A 19,672-nucleotide genomic window follows, 5' to 3' on the forward strand; every position below is an offset into this window, starting at 1 on the left:
TTAAGGCACTGGCTGGAACTTGGGAGATCAGGGTTCAATTTCTGATTCTCTCACAAACTCACTGTGACCTCATCAGGTCACTTCATCTTCCTGTGCCTCTGCTCCCCATCTGTAAAACAGGGATAAGCCTTCCTCTCTTTAGGTTGAAAGCTCTTCAGGCAGGAACTGTCTCCTCCTATGTGTTACAGGACTTAGGCTACTGGGGCCCTGCTGGGACTCTAGAGGCTACTGTGGTGCTAACAACTTGCACCCGGTGAGTCTGGCCAGCCCCCAGGACAGCAGGTGACTATTGCAGAGCCCACGGGGGCTGTTGGAAGAGGGTTTGCAGAACTGGCAGGTTCTCTTCTGGCCTACTTTGAAAGGCTGGCCCTGTCAGCCTATCCGGAGCAGTGAAGAGGGGCTAACGGAGCTGTTGGAAGTTGCACACGCTTTTGCTGCATGTCCCTAAGCTTAGAGAGCTGCCACATGCATATAGTGGGTACGTCCAGGTCAGCAGTTGTCCAGATGTGGGGGTTCTGTTGGGTGTGTGGTATTGGTGCTGTAAATGGGCTGGCTGGCTCCTAGCCTCACTGCTTGGTTCCACGTGATCCTGCTGAGCACCTCGCGTGGTGCTCTCCCAGCAGCCAGGCCTGGCTGAATTGGGGCTGCTGTGAAGGTGCTGTAGGATGGTTTGTGGTCTGTGGTTGATGTATTCTATTTCTTTCCCCTCAGGCCTCCCTCAGCCTCTCCTGGAGCTTTATGACTCTCCTGTTTACAAAACCATCTTAGAAAGGATGCAGGGCTTCTTCTGTACCCTCTATGACAATTGGTAAGATCGCCCTCACACAGTCACTGATCAGCTGTAACCTGGAGTGGACCATCTTGGGGAGGGGGGATGGCATTCTGACACAGCTTTCCATGTGTGTGTACTATGGTTTTTCTAATACTCAAGTGACCATGAGCAGTGATGAACTACACAGAGCTCCTGTAACCCACCAACCATACCTGGAGTGCAACTGCCAGTTTTGCAACACAGGCTGGTGGGTCTCCTGATAACTCTTCCACTGTCAGCTTGTAATACCCTGACCTAGTTTGCTGCTTGTGTCCTATTTCAGGGTTAGTAACATCAGCACTTGGAAATGTTTGTGCTTAGATACTTCAGGGATGGTCCCTCTGCACATTCCTGAGAGAGGGATCCCATAGTGAAACTTCCTATGGGCTTTACATAGCCACAAGGCGAACACATCTCCAGAGTGGAACCCGTCCAGCCTTTGCTACCATGAGAGGCATCGCATCTGTTGTGCAGCTTAGCTCACTTATACCTGGCTTTTCATTGTAGTTTCCACATCCTGGGTAATGCCGGCCCATCAATGCAGCAAGACTTCTACACTGTTGACGGCCTCGCCAGCCAGTTCCTCAACTCAGCCTTCGTTAACCTCAACAATATTCCCGACTACAGGCTGCGCCCCATGCTTCGTATCCTTTGGCTGTGACCTGAAGCCAGCCCAGGAACCACTACAGACTGTGGTAGAAGGCTCCCTTTCCAAAACTGCTCTGGCTTCACATTCACTCCTCCTCCTCTTCAAGACTGAGCCAGTGGAGGGAGTAGGGAAGGTAGATCAAATTAAGTAAATCCTGCCCCTGCCCGTTTACGTTGCGGCTAGGACTGTCCCGCTCTGTTTAGTGGAGTGTGAACAGGTGCACATGGAAAGGTACTGCAAGGAGTGAAGTCAGCACAGATTATGTGTGCAAAGAAAGAAGTTGCACTGCCCTGGGCAGATGCAAGATGGAGGGCCTCTCTGCCAACAAGTCCAACCTACAACAACCTTTGGGGGCTAGATTTCTCAGGAGGTTGGAAACAGGTTAATCTGGTGACTGGTTCCGACTGACGACTACAATGAGCTGTGGTGCTCGATTCAGTTCCCAGGGCACAGCTGTCCACATCACAAAACTACCACACCACGTGGCACTAATTGTTCCCCTTCTGGGCAGTCTCAGTTGAATGCCTTCACACACTAAAAGTGGGGCCTCCAAGACCCAGGTCAGGACTGCTGGGAAGGTGGGTTTAAGAAGCCTGCTGCGCTGCTCTCTTTGCAGTTCGTGCTCTGACTTCAAATGCTGGTACTGTTCCAAGCGCTAACATTGCTCTGATGTTATGTGTCTGGTGTGAATGGTTCATTGGTTGTTGTCAGTCTGTTTCAGCTAAGAAGCAGAATGCATGGGGCTCTTCCATGTAAGTGATGGAGCACTGCATGCTGGGACCTGCAGTCTCCATGCTGTATGGTTATCAGCTGTATTGGTGCACTGCAGCCTGCCCTGGCATGACACTTGTGTGCTGCATAACTTCCTTAACCAGCCCATGCAGGTGTGTTTGTGAAGCCCTTGGTTCTCTCCTGCCCCTCGGAGCACTACGAAACCCTTCTCTGTCCCATGCTCGGCCCGCTCTTCACCTATCTACACGTGGTAAGAAACAGCTTTTTCAGTGTCACTTGGTGCAGCTGGCTACTGGGAAGGCTCAGGGCTCCTGTGTCAGAGTGGAGACGTCCCTCCAGCTCACCCTTAGCAAAGCCCAATTACACAGGGAGCAGAGCCTAGAAATTTGACTTTGGCCACTTCAGTGTGTGGAGTCTGGAATCCAGACATCGTCTTGCCCAGTTGCACCCGCCGTGCTGGTGTGTTAGAGTTCCTGGCTATGAATTTCCAGGCCTGGGGATGTGAGCCCCCTCTCCCCCCCTGTGGTCTTCAGTCATTTGAATCTCTGTAGGCTTAGGTCCTCAACAATGCTGGGTCTGCAGTCCCTTCTTCTCCCTTTCCTGGTGGGTAGCTCTGTAATTCCTAGAGCCAGCACAGCTACACCAGCTTTCCAGCCATCACTAGGCCTATGGTTCCCAAACAATGGGTTTTTCCCCAAGTGGGGTTGCTCCATCAGCAGGTGGGGTTGGGTAATCCCGAGTGTGCTACAGAGTGGTGTCCTCTGGGCAAAAATGGCATCCTCTGCACAGCGTGCCCTCACATGTGCACTCCATGCAAGATCTTGCCGTGCGGAGGACGCCATTTGAAAATGGCGTCCTCCATGCTGCCTGTGGTTGCGGGAAGCAATACATCTGCAAATGGGTTCATGCAGGGAAAAAGACTGGGAACCACGGCAGTAGGAGTTTTTTCCTGGGCTCCTGCCCTGTTCTGGGGGGGCTTTGAGAGAGATATATTTAAAGTTCCTTTGAGTCAGACCAGGTTCCTCACAGAGCCATGTCTGGTGGCCAGAGTCCTGCCCTGTTGGCTCTGTGGTCTGGTGAATGGTGTCCAGATCTCTGTACAGTGTTTCTGGGATGGCTCCTTGAGGTTATTAAATCCTGTCCGGTGTTTTTGCAGAGACTGTCCCAGAAATGGCAGGTCATCAGCCAGCGGAGCATACTTTGGTAAGGGACGTGGACTGAAAGGGAGGCAAGGGGTGGGAACCACAGCGTGGGACTCTCAGCTGGCCTTTTGCCTCCAGCTGGCAGCAGTGGGGAAGGGAGTAATCCTCCAATAGCAATATCTATGAGCTCCAGAGAGTCGTGTCCAGCCCTCCTGATTGGGATAGGAGCACAGGAGACCACCACCCCGGCCCCACAGAAAGGGAATCAAAATGGAGGTGGTGCTGCTGGGCCTTGAGCTGGAGTCTGCAGCTCCTTGGACTTGTAGTCTGTGGGGAGGGTGAGCTGTTGAGCAGCTGCCTGTGGAGTGACTGTTCCCTCCAAGCCTGCGGAGCTATGAGGGAAGATACCCTGAAAAGGGAGACACCACCCCTCTTGATGCTTCTCTGTGATGCTGTCTCCAGTGGAGCTGAGCTTCTGCTGGGGGAGTGAAGGTCTCGGTTAGTCTTTGGTCATGAGAGAAGTTTCTGCCCTCCACTCTTCTGTTAATCTGGGCTGTGATCCAGGCCAGAAGCCCGGCCAGCTGAGTGGTTCGCTCCATGTATGTGGGTAAAGCTAGCATACTAAGATGCAGCCTCCTTGGTCTCTCAGTGCTCCCCTAAACTTCCCCCCTCTTTATTTTTCTTATCAGCGAGGAGGACACAGCAGATGACAACCCTGAGTCCCAGGAGATGCTTGAGGAGCAGCTGGTCAGGTTGCTGACCCGGGAAGTCATGGATCTTATCAGTAAGTTAAACAAACTGGTTGCAAAATGTCACAGGGAGAGTCGTGCCCTGGGCAGGAACACGGGGATTGCCAGACTGCATCATATCTGTGGTGTAGTGGCCAGCAATGGAAGGCGTATGTGTGATAAACTGCCCCCATGAAGGTCTCATCTAATCCCTAATTGAGATCAGTTTACACCCTGAAGCAGGAGGTTTATCTTCCTTCCAGTACATTTTTCTGTTAGCATTAACTATTAGAATTCTGAATATTCTTTGTATCCATGTAGGAGTCCAGCCCCTCTTTGAATCTTGCTGAATTGTTGATTGGTGTCTGAGGGAGTACATGTGATATGTTTCCTTGTGTGTGGGATCGGGGCAGGGGCGTTTGCCTGAATGCATTGGCGCCTCCAGGAGCAGAGTCAGGGGCCTGGCCTGATCATCATCTTACTGCCGGTGATCACATCACTTCTCCTTCTATGTGATGAGAACATCTCTCTCTTTCCTTGGCAGTTCCCTTTAGTTAGCTCTCAGGCTTTCAAACACCCCAATGCAGAGTTTGAGGAAATTTATTTCCACATAAGAATTACACCATGTCAGAGAGCCTGACCTTGTGATTCATTTCCTAATTAGCCTCACCCCCATCGGTTGGTGCACCCCAGCCAGGATCCTGGCACTGAATAAACTTGCTCCAGTGCCCTCTGCATTGCTCAGGATTTCTGAGACAGTCATGTACCCTGTGACAGGTTCCCCCCAGGGTACCAGCTGGAACTGGGGTGCCACTGAGCCCCCTGATCCACCAGTCTGGGCTCCCTCTCTCACTGTACTGCTGTGACAAGCCCTCCAGGCTTGAGCCTGCACTTTCCCCGGCATACATACAAGTAGGGACACACCCAGCTGCAGTTACATGCTGTGCTGCTGTGACAGCTGCAACACCCTCCTTGTAGAGTCAGAGCAGCCATTTCTCGGGGGGGGAGGGGGGTAGCGTTTTCAGAAAGGCTCCCCGGATGGGAGATAAGCTTCTCCTAAGGCATATTGTTTTCCTAGTGGCCCATTCCCCACCCACTGTCCAGAATGAAAGCACGTTGTCTAGTCGGCATTCCCCAGGTATAACTACATCTGAAATGCAGAGACATAGTCAATATTTATAACTTCAGATACAAAAATGATACATGCATACAAATAGGCTACTCCTATTCAGTAAATCATAACCTTCCCAATGACATCTCACGTGACTGATCTTGCATAAAATACATCATAACTATGTCATGATCCTATCACAGTAATATCACTATGAAGAATGTGGGGTGCAGTGTCACAATCCCCCTCTCCAGTCTGGTACTGCAGCGGGTTTGAGGTAGAAGATGCTGTGACCAAGACACTTGAACTTTCTGCCCCTTAGCCCAGTCTTTGGCCTCACTTCCTGGCTTTAATGTTGCATTTGGCATTCCTCAGCCATTGCGCAGGGGACAAAGTTTGGGGAGTGCTGGGAGAGAACAAAGCAGCAGGGCCCCATGAGAATGAGTAGGACGATCCGTGTAGGCTCTGTGCTGATGTCTCCCCCGCCCTCCTGACCTGTTCTTGTCTTTGCAGCTGTTTGCTGTGTATCAAAGAAAGGCGCCGCTGAGCATAACAGCTCTGCTGTTGCAGATGGAGACGGTGAGTAAGTTGCCCTGCTGTATCCGCTCACCACTGCTGGGCATACAGACAGACCCTTCCCACCTTTAGGCTGGCTCTCATTTGAGGCTCTGCGCAGTGTCTGATCAGGGTCTCCAGCTCCGCCCCCGGTGGACTCCTCTCTAGGGTTCAGGAGCCCAGTCAGAGCTTCCCATGCTGACTTTGCAGGTAACTCTGCAGGAACCCAAGCGCTGGGGAACTGTCTGTGATTCTTTGTCCGGTGATGCTGAGGCTTCCTCCTCCCAGTCCCCTCTCACCTGGATCTTGCCTCTAGGATACAAGATGCCTTTTCCACCCCAGCATATGAAGCAAGTCACCAGCTCCAACTGGTGTTCTCCAGTCCTTGTTGGCATGAATGGGTCAGTGGAAGTTGACCCCAATGAACTGAGCTGGGGTGTCTGGTGAGAGAGGCTATCTGCATGGCCTCCATCCTAGCTGGGTGAGCTGTAGCTAGGGGGATGCTCTCACCCACACAAGCTAGCTTGGAGGTGTTTCTCTGGTGGGCTGAGGTGTCGACTCCAGAGTGTCGTCAAACTCTAGAACTAGAGTGAGCCTTGCTGGTGTAGCCCTTCCCAAGGGAAGATGGTGTTCACGCGGCTGCTTTTTCTCTGCTTGTAGATGATGAGATGATGTCCACAGACGTGACCCCACCTTCCAGTGCAGAGCTAACTGAGCTGGGCAAGTGTTTGATGAAGCAGGAGGTAAGAGAGTGGAGATGCTGGTGGCCTCTCCCGCTTTCTGTACTCCTTGTACTTTACTGTAGTCTGTACGTGCTCCCAGTGCAGCTGTCTAATCTGTGTATCCCCAGAAACAAAAGCCCCCTGTAGCAGAGGGAAAGTCTGTTTTAAGGGCCTCACCAATCATCCTGGAAAGTGCTAAAGGGGGAGGTGGGAATAAGGATTCAGTATAACAGGCTTCTAGTGCATTTCAATCTGAGTTGATGTATGGGAGTAAGTTCTTTCCTGTAGTGTTGCCTGCCTGGCCCTGCCTCCTTTCCTGGGCCCTGCCTTTCAAGAAGAACTACTTGCAGTAGCTGATTTTTCTGTAACATCTGCCCAAATTATCAGTTTTTGCTCAGGTCAGAGCAGAGGTGGGGGTGCTGGGAATTCTCTGCTCTGAGGCACTGGCAAATAGGAGCAGACCCAGACTCTGTGGCACCTGCAGGCTGACCAGGTAAATGCTGACCCTCACTCATGCTCAGAGTGGAATGCAGTGCTGCCTTTGGGGATAATCAGGGACTTCAGCATGCATCTTGCTTTTTGTCGGAGCATTAAGTAGGGTGCCTCTATTAGGAAGATATCCCACCTGGATTCCTGTGAATGCACCCCTGTCAGGAACAAACCCTTCAGCCAAGCTGGGAAGTGCTTCCACTGACTCATTCTTTCCTCTGCCTTCCCCTTTCCAGGATGTCTGCACTGCTCTTCTGATCACGGCCTACAGATCCCTCTCCTGGAAGGACACCCTGTCCTGCCAAAGAACCACCACGCAGCTTTGCTGGCCATTGCTCAAACAGGTACTTTCCCTACAGGGGACCATTGATGGAGGGGGCAGAAATGGAGGCTCTGGGTACTGATGGCTCCTTCCCTTCTGACCCCCTAACCTTCATGGACAGACTCCGACTTTGGTCTGGATGGGAGCTAGGTGTTTCCTCTGACTGGACTGTCTGGAGCAGGCCTGGCTTGTGTTAGTATCTTGGTTCCATGCTGCTGTTGTCTCTCCCCTAGGTGCTCACAGGGAATCTGCTCCCTGACGCAGTGACCTGGTTCTTCACCGGCGTGCTGAAAGGGTTGCAGACACACGGACAGCATGATGGCTGCATGGCAGCTCTCGTCCACCTGGCTTTCCAGATCTATGAGGCTTTGGTAAAGAGCTGTGGGGAAAAAAGGAGGGAATCTTTATGGTGCCAGGTTTGCTAGATAGTAATGAATGAACTAGTCCCAAGCCGAAGTGGGGAAGGGGTGGAGGAGGTAGCAGCCCCCTTCCTCTATGCCATCAGGTGAAGGTGGAGGCTTCTGTGGTAGAACTTCTATTGATTGGCTTCTTCCCTTCTCCCTGTAGCGCCCCCGCTATGCTGAGCTGAAGGCAGTGATGGAACAGATCCCAGAAATCCAGAAGGAATCATTGGAGCAGTTTGACTCCAAGCTTCTAAACCCAACTCTGCTGAAAGTGGCAGACAAGCGCCGGAAGGACAATTTCAAACGCCTCATTGCTGGCTGCATCGGGGTAGGCGACCGCAGAGCCCAGAGGAAACCTGTTTCCTCCCTGTGGACCGGGCTCCTGAATCCCGGCCCTACCCAGTCTGCGTCTCCCCTCAGCCCCTTTCCCTTGTCCAGCTCTCTGGTGCTTCTGGAATATGGCTGCAGCACATCCATAGTGTTCGTGCTGCTCTGGCTCTCTTCAGCCTTGGCCTGGGTGAGGTGGAACTGAGCACTCTGGGCACCTTGTGGGAGCTCTCCTAGCTGAAGGGCTGCTGGCATTCTGCGTACAGGGCTCCTGCAGAGAAGGTGTAAGCACCACTGGGCAGGACCCACGGGTGGGTACAGAGCTTTAGCCAGGACAGTACCATTGGGGTAAGAAGCATTGGGCTCCTATTGACTATGTGGTCACAGTCAGGACCCCATTGTGGCAGTGTCACCTGCATTGGCATGTACTGCAGATGCCAGGCTACTCTCCTGGACACAGAAAAGCTTGGGGACATGAACCGAGGGGTTGGAGCAAAGCATGGTACCTGAGCTGGGTAATGACTGCGACACACTTAGGTGACTCTGGGGTCCTTTGGAGGAGTGAGTCTGCAGGTGCAGTGACTAACCTAGGCCTGTCCCTCTGTCCCCTGCAGAAGCCTCTGGGAGAACAGTTCCGCAAAGAGGTTCACATCCGGAACCTCCCATCTCTCTTCAAAAAGGTGAAGCCGTCGCTGGAGACAGACGTACTGGAGAACAACGAGGATGGAGAAGGCCTCACTGCGCTCTTTGAGCCCTGAGCTGGGGCACGTCAGCCACCCTCACCCCCACTTCATATTTTCTGTCTCCTCTTGTAGCAACCACATTAGAGTCCTCTTCTCACTCCTCCATGAGCATTTGCCTAAACAGAGCCCCCACTGGTCTCATCCTCATACCTTTCCTGTGCGGGGATGTGCCCTGAGTTCGGACTTGATCCAGCTTTCCCTGATTTTTCCCATTGGATTTGCAGCTTTAGGCTTCAGCTTGTGTGCAAGATGAGAGCTGAGCACATAGACTCCACTAGGTAGAGCCTCGTCATTTTGCAGCCTTGGGTCACTTGAACCCCACCTGCTTCTGGGCTAGTCCCTCAGGAGTTAGGTTTAATGGGAGAGGCAGAATGGTATCCCAGTGAAGATGGCACTCCTCAGCCTCACTCTGAAGGGAGAGAGCCAGGCTTCACCTGGGATGCATCACACTCCTGTTGTGCCCACCACTGGCTGTCCCCATCTGGCATCATCTCCAGTGTGACGACAGCAGAGGGCTTGTTTTCTGGTGAATCTCTTTCCCTCTCGGACTACTTGAAAGCAGCCCTAGTTTTCTCAGCTGTGATTGCTTTCCAGGCTGGAGGCTGCATGCTTGGGAGTGTTACAGTGCCCTAGAATCTCCTGGAGTCAGTGTTCTCAGTCTGATTTTTTAAAACACTGTTCCTCTCTGGAAGGAGACAGACGTCGTCGTATGTGTGCTCAGTAGAACTTACTCCACAAGGAACCAAATGGAAAGTTGGCCTAGCCTTATGCCAGTTTCTGTCAAAAGCCCCTCAGGACTGGGGCAGGAATGTCACGCAGCATTCCCTGTGGACTGGAAAATGACAGGTGCAGAGTATGGAAAATCTGGACCAGTCTGCCAAGAGCCTGTAAACCCTGAAGGGGATCAGCCCTCAGTGTTGCGTGGGGATGACAGTGGGCCTGCATTCTGCTTTAGGGATATGCATTGTCCCACATCACCGTTCTTCCTGAAATCTTAACCTCCTGTAGCCAGGGTTCAGGAAGATGGGGGTTAAATTCCTGATCTACTATTTTAGCAGAATAAGGAAATGTGGACTGAGATTTGAACCCTTCTGTGCCCTGTTCTAGTGGCAGTGAGGGTGGTTTAGTCTGTTACTAGAGGAACAAGTGTTGTGGCAGGAGTTGGGCTCCGTAATGCAAATTGTATGGTGGGGGAAGGTTTTTATCCAAAATGAGCTTTTATGGTTTGCCATCCAGGGTACTGCAAAAGAACAGAAAACTGAAACCAATGAGAAGTGTATTTACTAGGCTGGGGCCTGGACAAGGAGCAGAACAGAAATCTTAGGAGAATGGGGCTGGAAAGAACAGCAGGCCTCAGGAACGCAGTGTGACCATCCCTGTGGCCTGAGCCCACTCATCCTATTGCCCTTGTTACACAGTCCCTTCCACTCTTTGCCTCATAATCTTTTTACTTACTCCTGAGCTGAAGTGGCTCCTGGCCTCAGCAGGGGCTGGTTGTATTTATTGTGTTGTGGTATTTTTAACATTGTGACTTCATGCTAGAAACAAAGATTTTTTTTAATGGTTTTTAGAGCCTTCTTTTGTAGGAATATTAAATGCGAAGCTGTCTCTGGATTGGTTGTTAAACCTCTGAATGTCAGTAAAGGTATTTCGGTTTCATACCCAAGGTATCATGTCTGCCTTTATTCTGTGGTGGTCTCTTGTCCAGTTGATGATGAGGCTTCCATACTATGTATTTCTCCTCCCAACACCCATTTTTACTCCAGTGGCAAAAGTGTCTGACTCACAGCATTGAGGTTAATGTACTCTCTGGGCTGACTTGGATCATTAGCCATACAACATTTGTGTGAAGGTCAACTCAGAAGCTTAAGAACTGTAGTCTACATTTAAGGTATCTAGTTAAGGGGAAGGCATATATGACCTTTCCAGACCAACTCCTGCATTTAAAAAAGCCAGGAAAAGAGAAACTAAAGTTGCACCTAAACAAAATACTGCCTCTCATTCATGTAACCACTCCAACCTAACTCTGCCTCCGGTGACGTACAAGAATGTATCACCATCATGAAACAAAGTATTGCTGGGGATGGTTCATTTGTCTTTTGGAAGTGACTCCTGATTCTGAGCTAGGGAAGCTAATTTCCATTGGGTGAGGTGGTCTAGTCCAGCGTTTTTCAAAGTTTGGGTCGCTCTGGTCAGCACTGCCAACCAGGATGTTAAAAGTCCCGTTGGCGGTGCTGCCCAGCTAAGGCAGGCTCGTGCCTACCTGCTCCAACACTGTGCTGTACCCCAGAAGCGGCCAGCAGCAGGGCCATGGGGCTCTGTGTGCTGCCCCCACCCTGAGCACCAGCTCTGCACTCCCAGCCAATGGGAGCTGGGGTGTGGGGGGGTGCCTGTGGGCAAGAGCTGCAGGGAGCCACTTGCATGCCTCCACCTAGGAGCCAGACCTGCTGCTGCCCCCTTCATGCACAGCGCAGTCTGTGGTGCCAGAACAGGCAGGAAGCCTGCCTCTGCACCCTGGCTGCGCTGCTGACTGGGAGCCACCGGAAGCAAGTCTGTTCCCCAGCCCTGAGGCCCTACACCCTCAGCCCCCTCCCACACACTGAACCCCTCATTTCCAGCCCCACCCCACAACCCTCTGACCCAGCCCTGAGCCCCTCCCAAACCCCTCATCCCCCAGCTCTGTGGGGTCACAAGTATCAACAATTTTCTTCAACTGGGTCCCCAAGAAAAAGGTTTGAAAACCACTGGTCTAGCCTGTGACCTGCATGAGGTCAGCTTATATGATCACAGTGGTTCCTTTGCGCCTTAAAAATCTATTGAAGTTGAAGTGAAAATAAAACCATGAATAGGGAGGGGGCACAATGATATCTGCCACTGGTGTTACTTAGTTACACAGGAATTTCCTCTTTAACTGCATAATTAAAAAAAAAAACACTATAGCCTGTATTGACTGTTAATCATTAAAACTGGAAAATATGAAGTGGGCTGTTCCCATATGTTTGTGATATGTAACATGCCTGATTAGTTATGCACAAACTTAGAGATATGAAAACAGATGCAGGAATGAGTCTTGCAAACATCTGGCTTTTGTACTAGTTTTATTAACAAGTGCAGCTGTGGGATTATACAGTTTAGATGTCAGTTCATTTACTCTGAGGGGCAGAATGAAGGGTGTGATGATTATTTGAGTCAGTGTCTTGTTTTGTGAGATGCTCCCTAACTTTCAAGGTTTAGTAAAATGCTTAATTTACATACATGAACCCACTCTTTCTTCCAGCTTTTCTACTTTGCCTAGGATTTTCCTCACTTTAACACTCTCAATCAGGGACTGGAGAACACAGGGAGAGGGGAGCCATCTCTCCTACCCTTGTTCCCTTCAATAGCTAAAGGGTCACTTTTGGTATGCAAACTGCTGGCCTGATTGATAGAAAACTTCTTTCCACAGATAATTATTTTGCTAAACAGCTGGGTTACAGTTTGGAGTCTATCTCTGCAAGGAAGAGGGCTAAAGCCTTTTTAAAAAATGGAAGTACAGAGCTCCAGCAGTTATCAGATGCTCTGTATTAAGCTCCTACTGTGATAACTTTAGAAACAGTAAGTTACTGACTTCTGAAATTTCATTTTAACCACCTAAAGTTTTTTTCCCTACATGGGAAAAATTGGACAGCCTTAGTTTTGATGGTGGGAGACTGATATTCCTTTATTTTTGGTCACCTACTGAAGACCATAAATAAAGAATAATACTTAGTTGCAATTAAGAAGCAAGCTGCTTGTGTATAGTGAACAAGCTCAGAACCAGGGCCGCACACCCAGTCCACTGTGATCCTTACTTGAGTATACTTTCCCTCATATGAGTTTCATTAGTTATGATGAAATCTGCAGTCATACAGATCACATGCCTACTCCATAAGAACAGGCTAGTATCCTCTTCTAAAACTTTCTACAGCTAGGCCTGGAGCTGATTAAGAATGTTGAAAATCCACTTTAGTTTTTATTTTTCATGTTTTGAGCAGCTTGACCTAGAGCATATGCTCCTGTATAAGCAGTACTGCTTCAACTTTCACACAGCAGACCCCATCTTAATAGAGATAGTCTTAGCATCTCTTCCCTTTAGTGATCAAATAACCACTGTAGCAAATACAGCAATTGCTTACCCTGGAGGGAAAAAAAGCAAGTGGTATTTTAGCCTCTCACCACTATAGCCCAGCTTTCGAAGCACTAGCATTTTTATTGTTAATGAAGTGAGTAGTGCCTCTTTCCACTTTCCTACCTAGAAAATCAAGCCACCCCTAGGCTAAATTTATGTAATGAAGTCTGACAATTAAAACAGCCTCTACTTTATTAACAATTCCACACAATCTGCCTTTGCTTGAAGTTGGCTCTTCTCCTTAGCAGGGCTTCATTTAGAAGATCTAGGGCCTTCAGTAAGGCCCCAGGGCCAGTACAAGCCCCTGCTGTGCCTTACTGGCCATCCTCTTCAGCTGGTGAAACCCATTAGAAAACAAGAGCCATAAGACTTTCCTAGGCTCCTGGAAGTGCTATCAGTTCTGAAACTGTTAACAGCACACCTTTATTTCTAGTGTGGCCACCTGCTTGCTTACATACTGTATGGGGAACAGGTGATGGATGGTCCCATTGCTTGGTAACAGAAGGTACCCCTCCTGTTTACATAGGCTTATGGGCTGGAAATAATCCCTGTAGATAAAGAGCCCGGGCCTATAGAATCAGTCTCTGCTTCTCAAACATGGTGTTCTGAACTGCTCACTCCATGTGGTTGGAGTCCAACTCATCCAGGAACCGTCGACATTTCCCTATCAGCACTTTGATGGCTTCACTCACCAGCACATCTGGAGGCAGGACACCTGTAGACTCCACTGAGACTGGGGAAACAAAGACAAGGGTCAGCCCAGCTACTACCCAACATCAAATCCTCTGTGTTCATTAGTGACTTGGATAATGGAGTGGAGAGTATATTTACAAAATTTGCAGATGACACCGGGGGAGGGGCTTTAATCAAGATAAGTGCTTGAATAACCCTTAGGAAGAAAAAAAATCAAATGCACAACTACAAAATGGGGAATAACTGGATAGGTGATAATACCACTAAAAACAATGAGGGGTTAAAGTGGATCACAAACTCACAGCTTGTGAACAGGGCTAATAATACACCCCAGACTAACAGGAATAGCCTAAGAGAGGAGGTAACTGTCCCGCTCTACTCGGCTTTGGTGACGCCTCGATTGGAGTACGGAGTACGATTTCAGGCACCACACTTCAGGAAAGATGTGGACAAAATGGAGAGTCTAGAGGAGAGCTACAAAAATAAGAAGTTCAGAAAACATTGACCCATGAGGAAAGGTTAAAACTGGTCTTGTTTAGTCTTGAGAAAAGAAGACTGAGGGGGGGACCTGACAACAGTCCTCAGAGATGTTAAGTGCTGTTATAAAAAACAAGGATCAGTTCTCCACATCCACTGAAGGTAGGACAAGAAGTAATGGGCTTAATTTGCAGCAAGAGATTTAGGTTAGATATAGTTAGAAAGTTTTTCCTAATAAGTGTAGTTAAGCTCTGGAATAAGCTTCCAAGGGAGGCCGTGGAATCCTCATAATTGGAAATTAAGAACAGGATGAACAAACACTGTCAGGGATGGTCTAGCTTTCCTTAGTCCTGCCTTAGTGCAAAGGGCTGGACTTGATCACTTCTTAAGGTCCATTCCACTTCTATGATTCTATGCTCCCCGCCACTCTGCCTACCCGTGACTACAAGCAGACAGTAGCCTGCATACAGTGACAAGTTAATCCATTGCGGGCAACAGTTCAGACACTGCAGGGTTTGCTTAGTACAGGGAGAAGGAAATGTGGATGCCTCCTGCCCCAAAGTGAAGCCCCCACGGGGCACTCACTGTAACATGAATGTATGAAAGGGTTGATCTTCTGCAGACAATGAAGAGGCTTAGAATAGCGTGATGACAAGTTTCTGCAGGGTGAGAAGCTAAGGAATGGACTGAAGTATCCAGCAGAAGAGACTGATTACTTACAGATGTAGTGATCTCGCACTCGTGCCAAGTGCACAAGGTTTTTCAGATCATCATGACGAAAGATCTCCCGGCTAAACGTGTCCATCCGAGCATTGGCCACTCTTGCCACCTTCTTCCCTGCAGGAGATACGGACAAATACACACCCCCTCTCCATACTAGTGGACTAGCGATCTCCTTCCTGCCAGCACTGCACCCAAAACATGCAATTCTCCCCACCAGGAAAAGGCACTGAAGTCCTACACAAAAACCTTCCTTACTTCCAACACAAACTTCAGCAAGGCATAAGCCCGAAAAGGCAGCTCCAACTCAAAAAGATAATGTGCATCCTGTCCAACATTAGGCGCAGGTCCACCTGAGGCCTCAAGACTGCTGGGAACGGCAAACTCACAGCCCACAGTGACAACAAAGCCTCACGGACAACTGAGCAGTACCTGCAGCTATAAAGACCAATAAAAGAGCTAAGTGGACAGGCATATCCTGCCCTGGGAGAGAACAGGGAGGCCTCAACCTCATCACATTTTTACACATGACAAACCCATTCATTTGTAGAGCCCAAACCCAGAATAGAGATTCAGGATTGAGGGCCATTAGGGGAATAGGCTCTGTTTGTACAATGCCTGGCTCTAGCCTGTACTCAGGCTCATCTCTGCAAATGCAGAGACCCTGGGGTGGAGGTGGAAGGTACCTTTGATGTTCTGAATCTCAATAACTCCCGGGGAGAAGCACTTCTTCAGCGTCTCAGCTGCCTCCCCCTCAATGGGCTGCAGCAGAGTGATGTCAGGCAGCAGCCGGTAACTAGCTGTGGCCACTGGAGAAAACTTGGCATGGTCTTTACCTGAGGGAAAAGAGATAAGAAGTCAGGAGCATGTTGCAGCAACTCAGAGAGGGTAAGATCCCCCAGGGCTGCCATTACCATGGCTCTTCCCAGCCCAATTTACCCCACGCAGGCCCTGACTGTACCATTGTGAAGAGGTAACAAGACATCACAATCCAATCTGACGCTGCACTGCTGCTTTGTGCAGCCAGGATGAAAGCCCACTTTAGTTGCTGGATGATGTGGGGGTCACCCTAGGACTGCCTTGGGCTTCAAGTAAGGATAAGCAGCACCCACCTCCATTCAGAGTGCCCACTAATCCCCATTAGACAATGTTAAGCTCGGAAGTGCTCCTTAATGCCTGCCATTTAACACTGAGCCAAGCCACACTCAAGACCCCACAGATCAGGGAAAAATTCCTATGACCCCATGCCCACTACACACACCATACCCCACCTGAAAGACCGATGCTTTCCATCTCGCTGCCCCACTGAGCACCCTTGACTCACCTATGCCTTTGACACAGTGCATGAGCACATCAATTTCCTGGCCAGGCCGCAACTGGGCAATAAGGATGTCATCATGAACAGGCCGCAAATTTGCATCTGAGAACACGTCTGCTTGATTTCCCAGGGGCACCCACGTGATGTGTTTGCTGTACACTGTGGAGAGATGTACCACAGGTATCAGACCAAGCTGTCTTAGCACCAAGGGAGATGAGGCAACACTTATACAAGAGGTTGCTGATCCCAGCAGGACAAGGAAAATACAACTATGAGGATTGGACCTTGCAAAAAAGGAAGTTTCATAGAGGGAAGGGATCAGTTTTCTTCATGCCAGGGGGAGGGAACGGGGAGGGGAAGAGAGAAAAGACGGTTACTCACCGTTGTAACTGTTGTTCTTCGAGATGTGTTGCTCATATCCATTCCATTAGGTGTGCGCGCGCCGCGTGCACGATCCTCGGAAGATTTTCTACCCTAGCAACACCGGCGGGTCGGCTATGGAGCCCCCTAGAGTGGCGCCTTCATGGCGCTGAATATATACCCCAGCCGACCCGGCGCCCCCTCAGTTCCTTCTTGCCGGCTACTCCGACAGTGGGGACGGGGGGCGGGTTTGGAATGGATATGAGCAACACATCTCGAAGAACAACAGTTACAACGGTGAGTAACCGTCTTTTCTTCTTCGAGTGCTTGCTCATATCCATTCCATTAGGTGACTCCCAAGCCCAACTTAGGTGGTAGGGTCGGAGTGAGACATTGCTGTGTGCAAAACCGCTGACCCGAATGCAGCATCGTCCCTGGACTGCTGCACTAGTGCATAGTGAGCTGTAAACGTGTGGACTGATGACCAAACCGCCGCTCTACAAATGTCCTGTATCGGAACATGTGCCAGGAAAGCAGTCGAGGAAGCTTGGGCCCTCGTGGAGTGAACGGTGAGGTGCGGTGCTGAGACACCTGCCAGGTCATAGCAAGTCCGGATGCAAGACGTAATCCAGGAGGATAGGCGTTGTGAGGAGACCGGTGAGCCTTTCATTCGGTCGGCCACTGCAACGAAGAGTTGCGTCGTCTTTCTAAAGTGCTTTGTGCGGTCAATATAGAAGGCCAGGGCCCTGCGTACGTCCAGGGAATGTAAACGTTGATCCTGGCGAGTGGCATGTGGTTTAGGATGAAAGACCGGGAGGAATATATCCTGGTTGATATGAAAAGGAGAAACCACCTTAGGGAGAAAGGCAGGATGTGGACGAAGCTGCACTTTGTCCTTATGAAAAACTGTATAAGGGGGCTCAGATGTAAGCGCCCTGAGTTCAGAAACGCGCCTTGCTGAGGTGATGGCTACGAGGAAGGCTGTCTTCCAGGATAGGTACAGAAGTGAACAGGTGGCCAGTGGCTCGAATGGAGGACCTGTGAGCTTGGAGAGAACCAGGTTGAGGTCCCACGTCGGGACGGGCTGACGTTGTTGTGGGTACATCCGGTCTAAGCCCTTGAGGAATCTAACGACCATCGGGTTAGAGAATACCGAGGACGTGAGTTCCCCTGGGTGAAAGGCCGATATAGCGGCCAGGTGAACTCTAATTGAAGATATCGCCAACCCCTGCTGTTTTAGGGAGAGGAGATATTCCAAAATGAGAGGAATGGGTGCCTGCAACGGGGACGTGGCTCGTTGTTCGCACCAACAGGAGAACCGCTTCCACTTGGCCAGGTACGTGGTGCGTGTTGAGGGCTTCCTACTGCTCAGCAGAATCTGTTGGACAGAGTGCGAGCATTGCTGCTCTGCCTGGGTGAACCATGGAGCAGCCACGCCGTGAGGTGGAGTGATTGCAGGTCGGGGTGACGCAGCCGGCCGTGGTCCTGAGAGATGAGATCCAGACATAATGGAAGCGGGATCGGTGTCTGAACCGAGAGTTCCAACAGTGTGGTGTACCAATGTTGTCTCGGCCACGCTGGAGCGATCAGAATTACCTGTGCCTGGTCTCTGCGCAATTTGAGCAGTACCTTGTGGACCAGAGGAAACGGAGGGAAGGCATAAAACAGGTGGTCTTTCCAGGGAAGGAGAAACGCATCCGAGAGGGAGCCCGGAGCTCGACCTTGTAGGGAGCAGAACACGTGGCACTTCCTGTTGTCTCGAGATGCAAACAGGTCTATCTGGGGAAACCCCCACTTCTGGAAGATGGAATGTATGATGTCCGGACGGATAGACCACTCGTGCGTCTGGAAGGACCTGCTGAGTCGGTCCGCTAGAGTGTTCTGGACTCCAGGGAGGAACGATGCCGTGAGATGGATTGAGTGGGCGATGCAGAAGTCCCACAGGCGAATGGCCTCTTGGCATAGAATTGACGAACGTGCTCCTCCTTGCTTGTTGATGTAAAACATGGCCGTGGTGTTGTCGATGAGAACTAACACACAACGGCCACGTAGGAGATTGAGAAATGCCTGGCACGCCAGGCGCACCGCCATCAGTTCCCGAACATTGATGTGCAGGGCTAACTGGGGTGCAGTCCACAGGCCCTGGGTATGGTGTTCGTTGAGATGGGCGCCCCAACCCAGAGATGAAGCGTCTGTGACCAGGTGCAGAGAGGGTTGTGGGGTGTGAAAAGGCATCCCCTCGCAGACCACATTGTGATCTAGCCACCAGGTGAGGGAGGTCAGGACCGAGTTCGGGACCGTGACCACCATGTTCAGGCTGTCCCGATGTGGACGGTATATTGATGACACCCAGGTTTGAAGTGGGCGAAGCCGAAGTCTGGCATGCCTGGTTACGTACGTGCAGGAAGCCATGTGACCCAGCAGGGTAAGGCACGACCTCACCGTGGTAGTTGGGAAGGCCTTGAGCCCTTGAATGAGGTTCTTGATGGTGCCAAAGCGGTTGTCTGGCAGGATGGCTTGTGCACGTCTGGAGTCTAGAACTGCGCCGATGAATTCTATTCTCTGGGTAGGTTCTAGAGTGGATTTGTCCTTGTTGAGTAGGATGCCCAACTCGTTGAATGTGTGCACTATTATGTGGACGTGAGCTTGAACTTGCTCCTTGGTGCGACCGCGTACCAGCCAGTCGTCTAGGTACGGGAACACCTGTATCCCTTGTCGACGAAGGTACGCTGCCACGACAGCCATACATTTCGTGAACACTCTTGGGGCCGAGGATAGGCCGAAGGGAAGGACTGCAAATTGGTAGTGCACCGTGTTTACCACGAATCGCAGGAAGCGTCTGTGAGGCGGGTAAATTGTGATGTGAAAGTATGCGTCTTTCATGTCGAGGGCGGCGAACCAGTCTCCAGGATCGAGGGAAGGGATAATGGCCCCCAAAGAGACCATGCGGAACTTCAACTTTACTACGAATTTGTTGAGTCCGCGCAAGTCCAAGATGGGCCGCAGACCTCCTTTGGACTTGGGGATCAGGAAGTAACGGGAATAAAATCCCCTGCCCCTTAGCTCTATCGGAACCTCCTCTATGGCCCCCATGGCCAGGAGCGTAGAAACCTCCTGTATAAGAAGTTGCTCGTGAGAAGGGTCCCTGAAGAGGGACGGGGAAGGGGGGTGGGAGGGGGGGATAGAAGAAAACTGGATAGCGTATCCCCTCTCCACCGTGCG

The 19,672-nt window shown here is 50.6% G+C and overlaps 2 protein-coding genes across 3 annotated transcripts in view; one reads left to right on the forward strand and one right to left on the reverse strand.

Moving 5' to 3' along the window:
* Window positions 1-10,396, forward strand: part of XPO5 (exportin 5) — a 36,551-nt gene extending 26,155 nt beyond the window's left edge. For both annotated transcript variants that reach the window (XM_034764873.1, XM_034764874.1), the window contains 11 exons: window positions 712-808; window positions 1,319-1,455; window positions 2,345-2,442; window positions 3,349-3,395; window positions 4,024-4,118; window positions 5,687-5,752; window positions 6,389-6,471; window positions 7,176-7,283; window positions 7,495-7,632; window positions 7,829-7,993; window positions 8,607-10,396. In XM_034764873.1, the coding sequence (XP_034620764.1) occupies window positions 712-808; window positions 1,319-1,455; window positions 2,345-2,442; window positions 3,349-3,395; window positions 4,024-4,118; window positions 5,687-5,752; window positions 6,389-6,471; window positions 7,176-7,283; window positions 7,495-7,632; window positions 7,829-7,993; window positions 8,607-8,750 (1,178 nt within the window). In that variant the 3' untranslated portion in view covers window positions 8,751-10,396. The remainder of the gene's footprint in view (window positions 1-711; window positions 809-1,318; window positions 1,456-2,344; window positions 2,443-3,348; window positions 3,396-4,023; window positions 4,119-5,686; window positions 5,753-6,388; window positions 6,472-7,175; window positions 7,284-7,494; window positions 7,633-7,828; window positions 7,994-8,606) is intronic.
* Window positions 10,397-11,816: 1,420 nt separating this feature from the next.
* The window catches only part of POLR1C (RNA polymerase I and III subunit C), a 12,760-nt gene continuing 4,904 nt past the window's right edge, over window positions 11,817-19,672 (reverse strand). Inside the window, exons 6-9 of the mRNA XM_034764877.1 lie at window positions 16,097-16,249; window positions 15,459-15,608; window positions 14,773-14,889; window positions 11,817-13,615 (exon numbers count right to left, since the gene is read on the reverse strand). Coding sequence (XP_034620768.1) covers window positions 13,497-13,615; window positions 14,773-14,889; window positions 15,459-15,608; window positions 16,097-16,249 — 539 coding nt within the window. The 3' untranslated portion in view covers window positions 11,817-13,496. The remainder of the gene's footprint in view (window positions 13,616-14,772; window positions 14,890-15,458; window positions 15,609-16,096; window positions 16,250-19,672) is intronic.

Source organism: Trachemys scripta, chromosome 3 (assembly GCF_013100865.1).
Source record: "Trachemys scripta elegans isolate TJP31775 chromosome 3, CAS_Tse_1.0, whole genome shotgun sequence".
Taxonomy (NCBI): Eukaryota; Metazoa; Chordata; order Testudines; family Emydidae; genus Trachemys; species Trachemys scripta.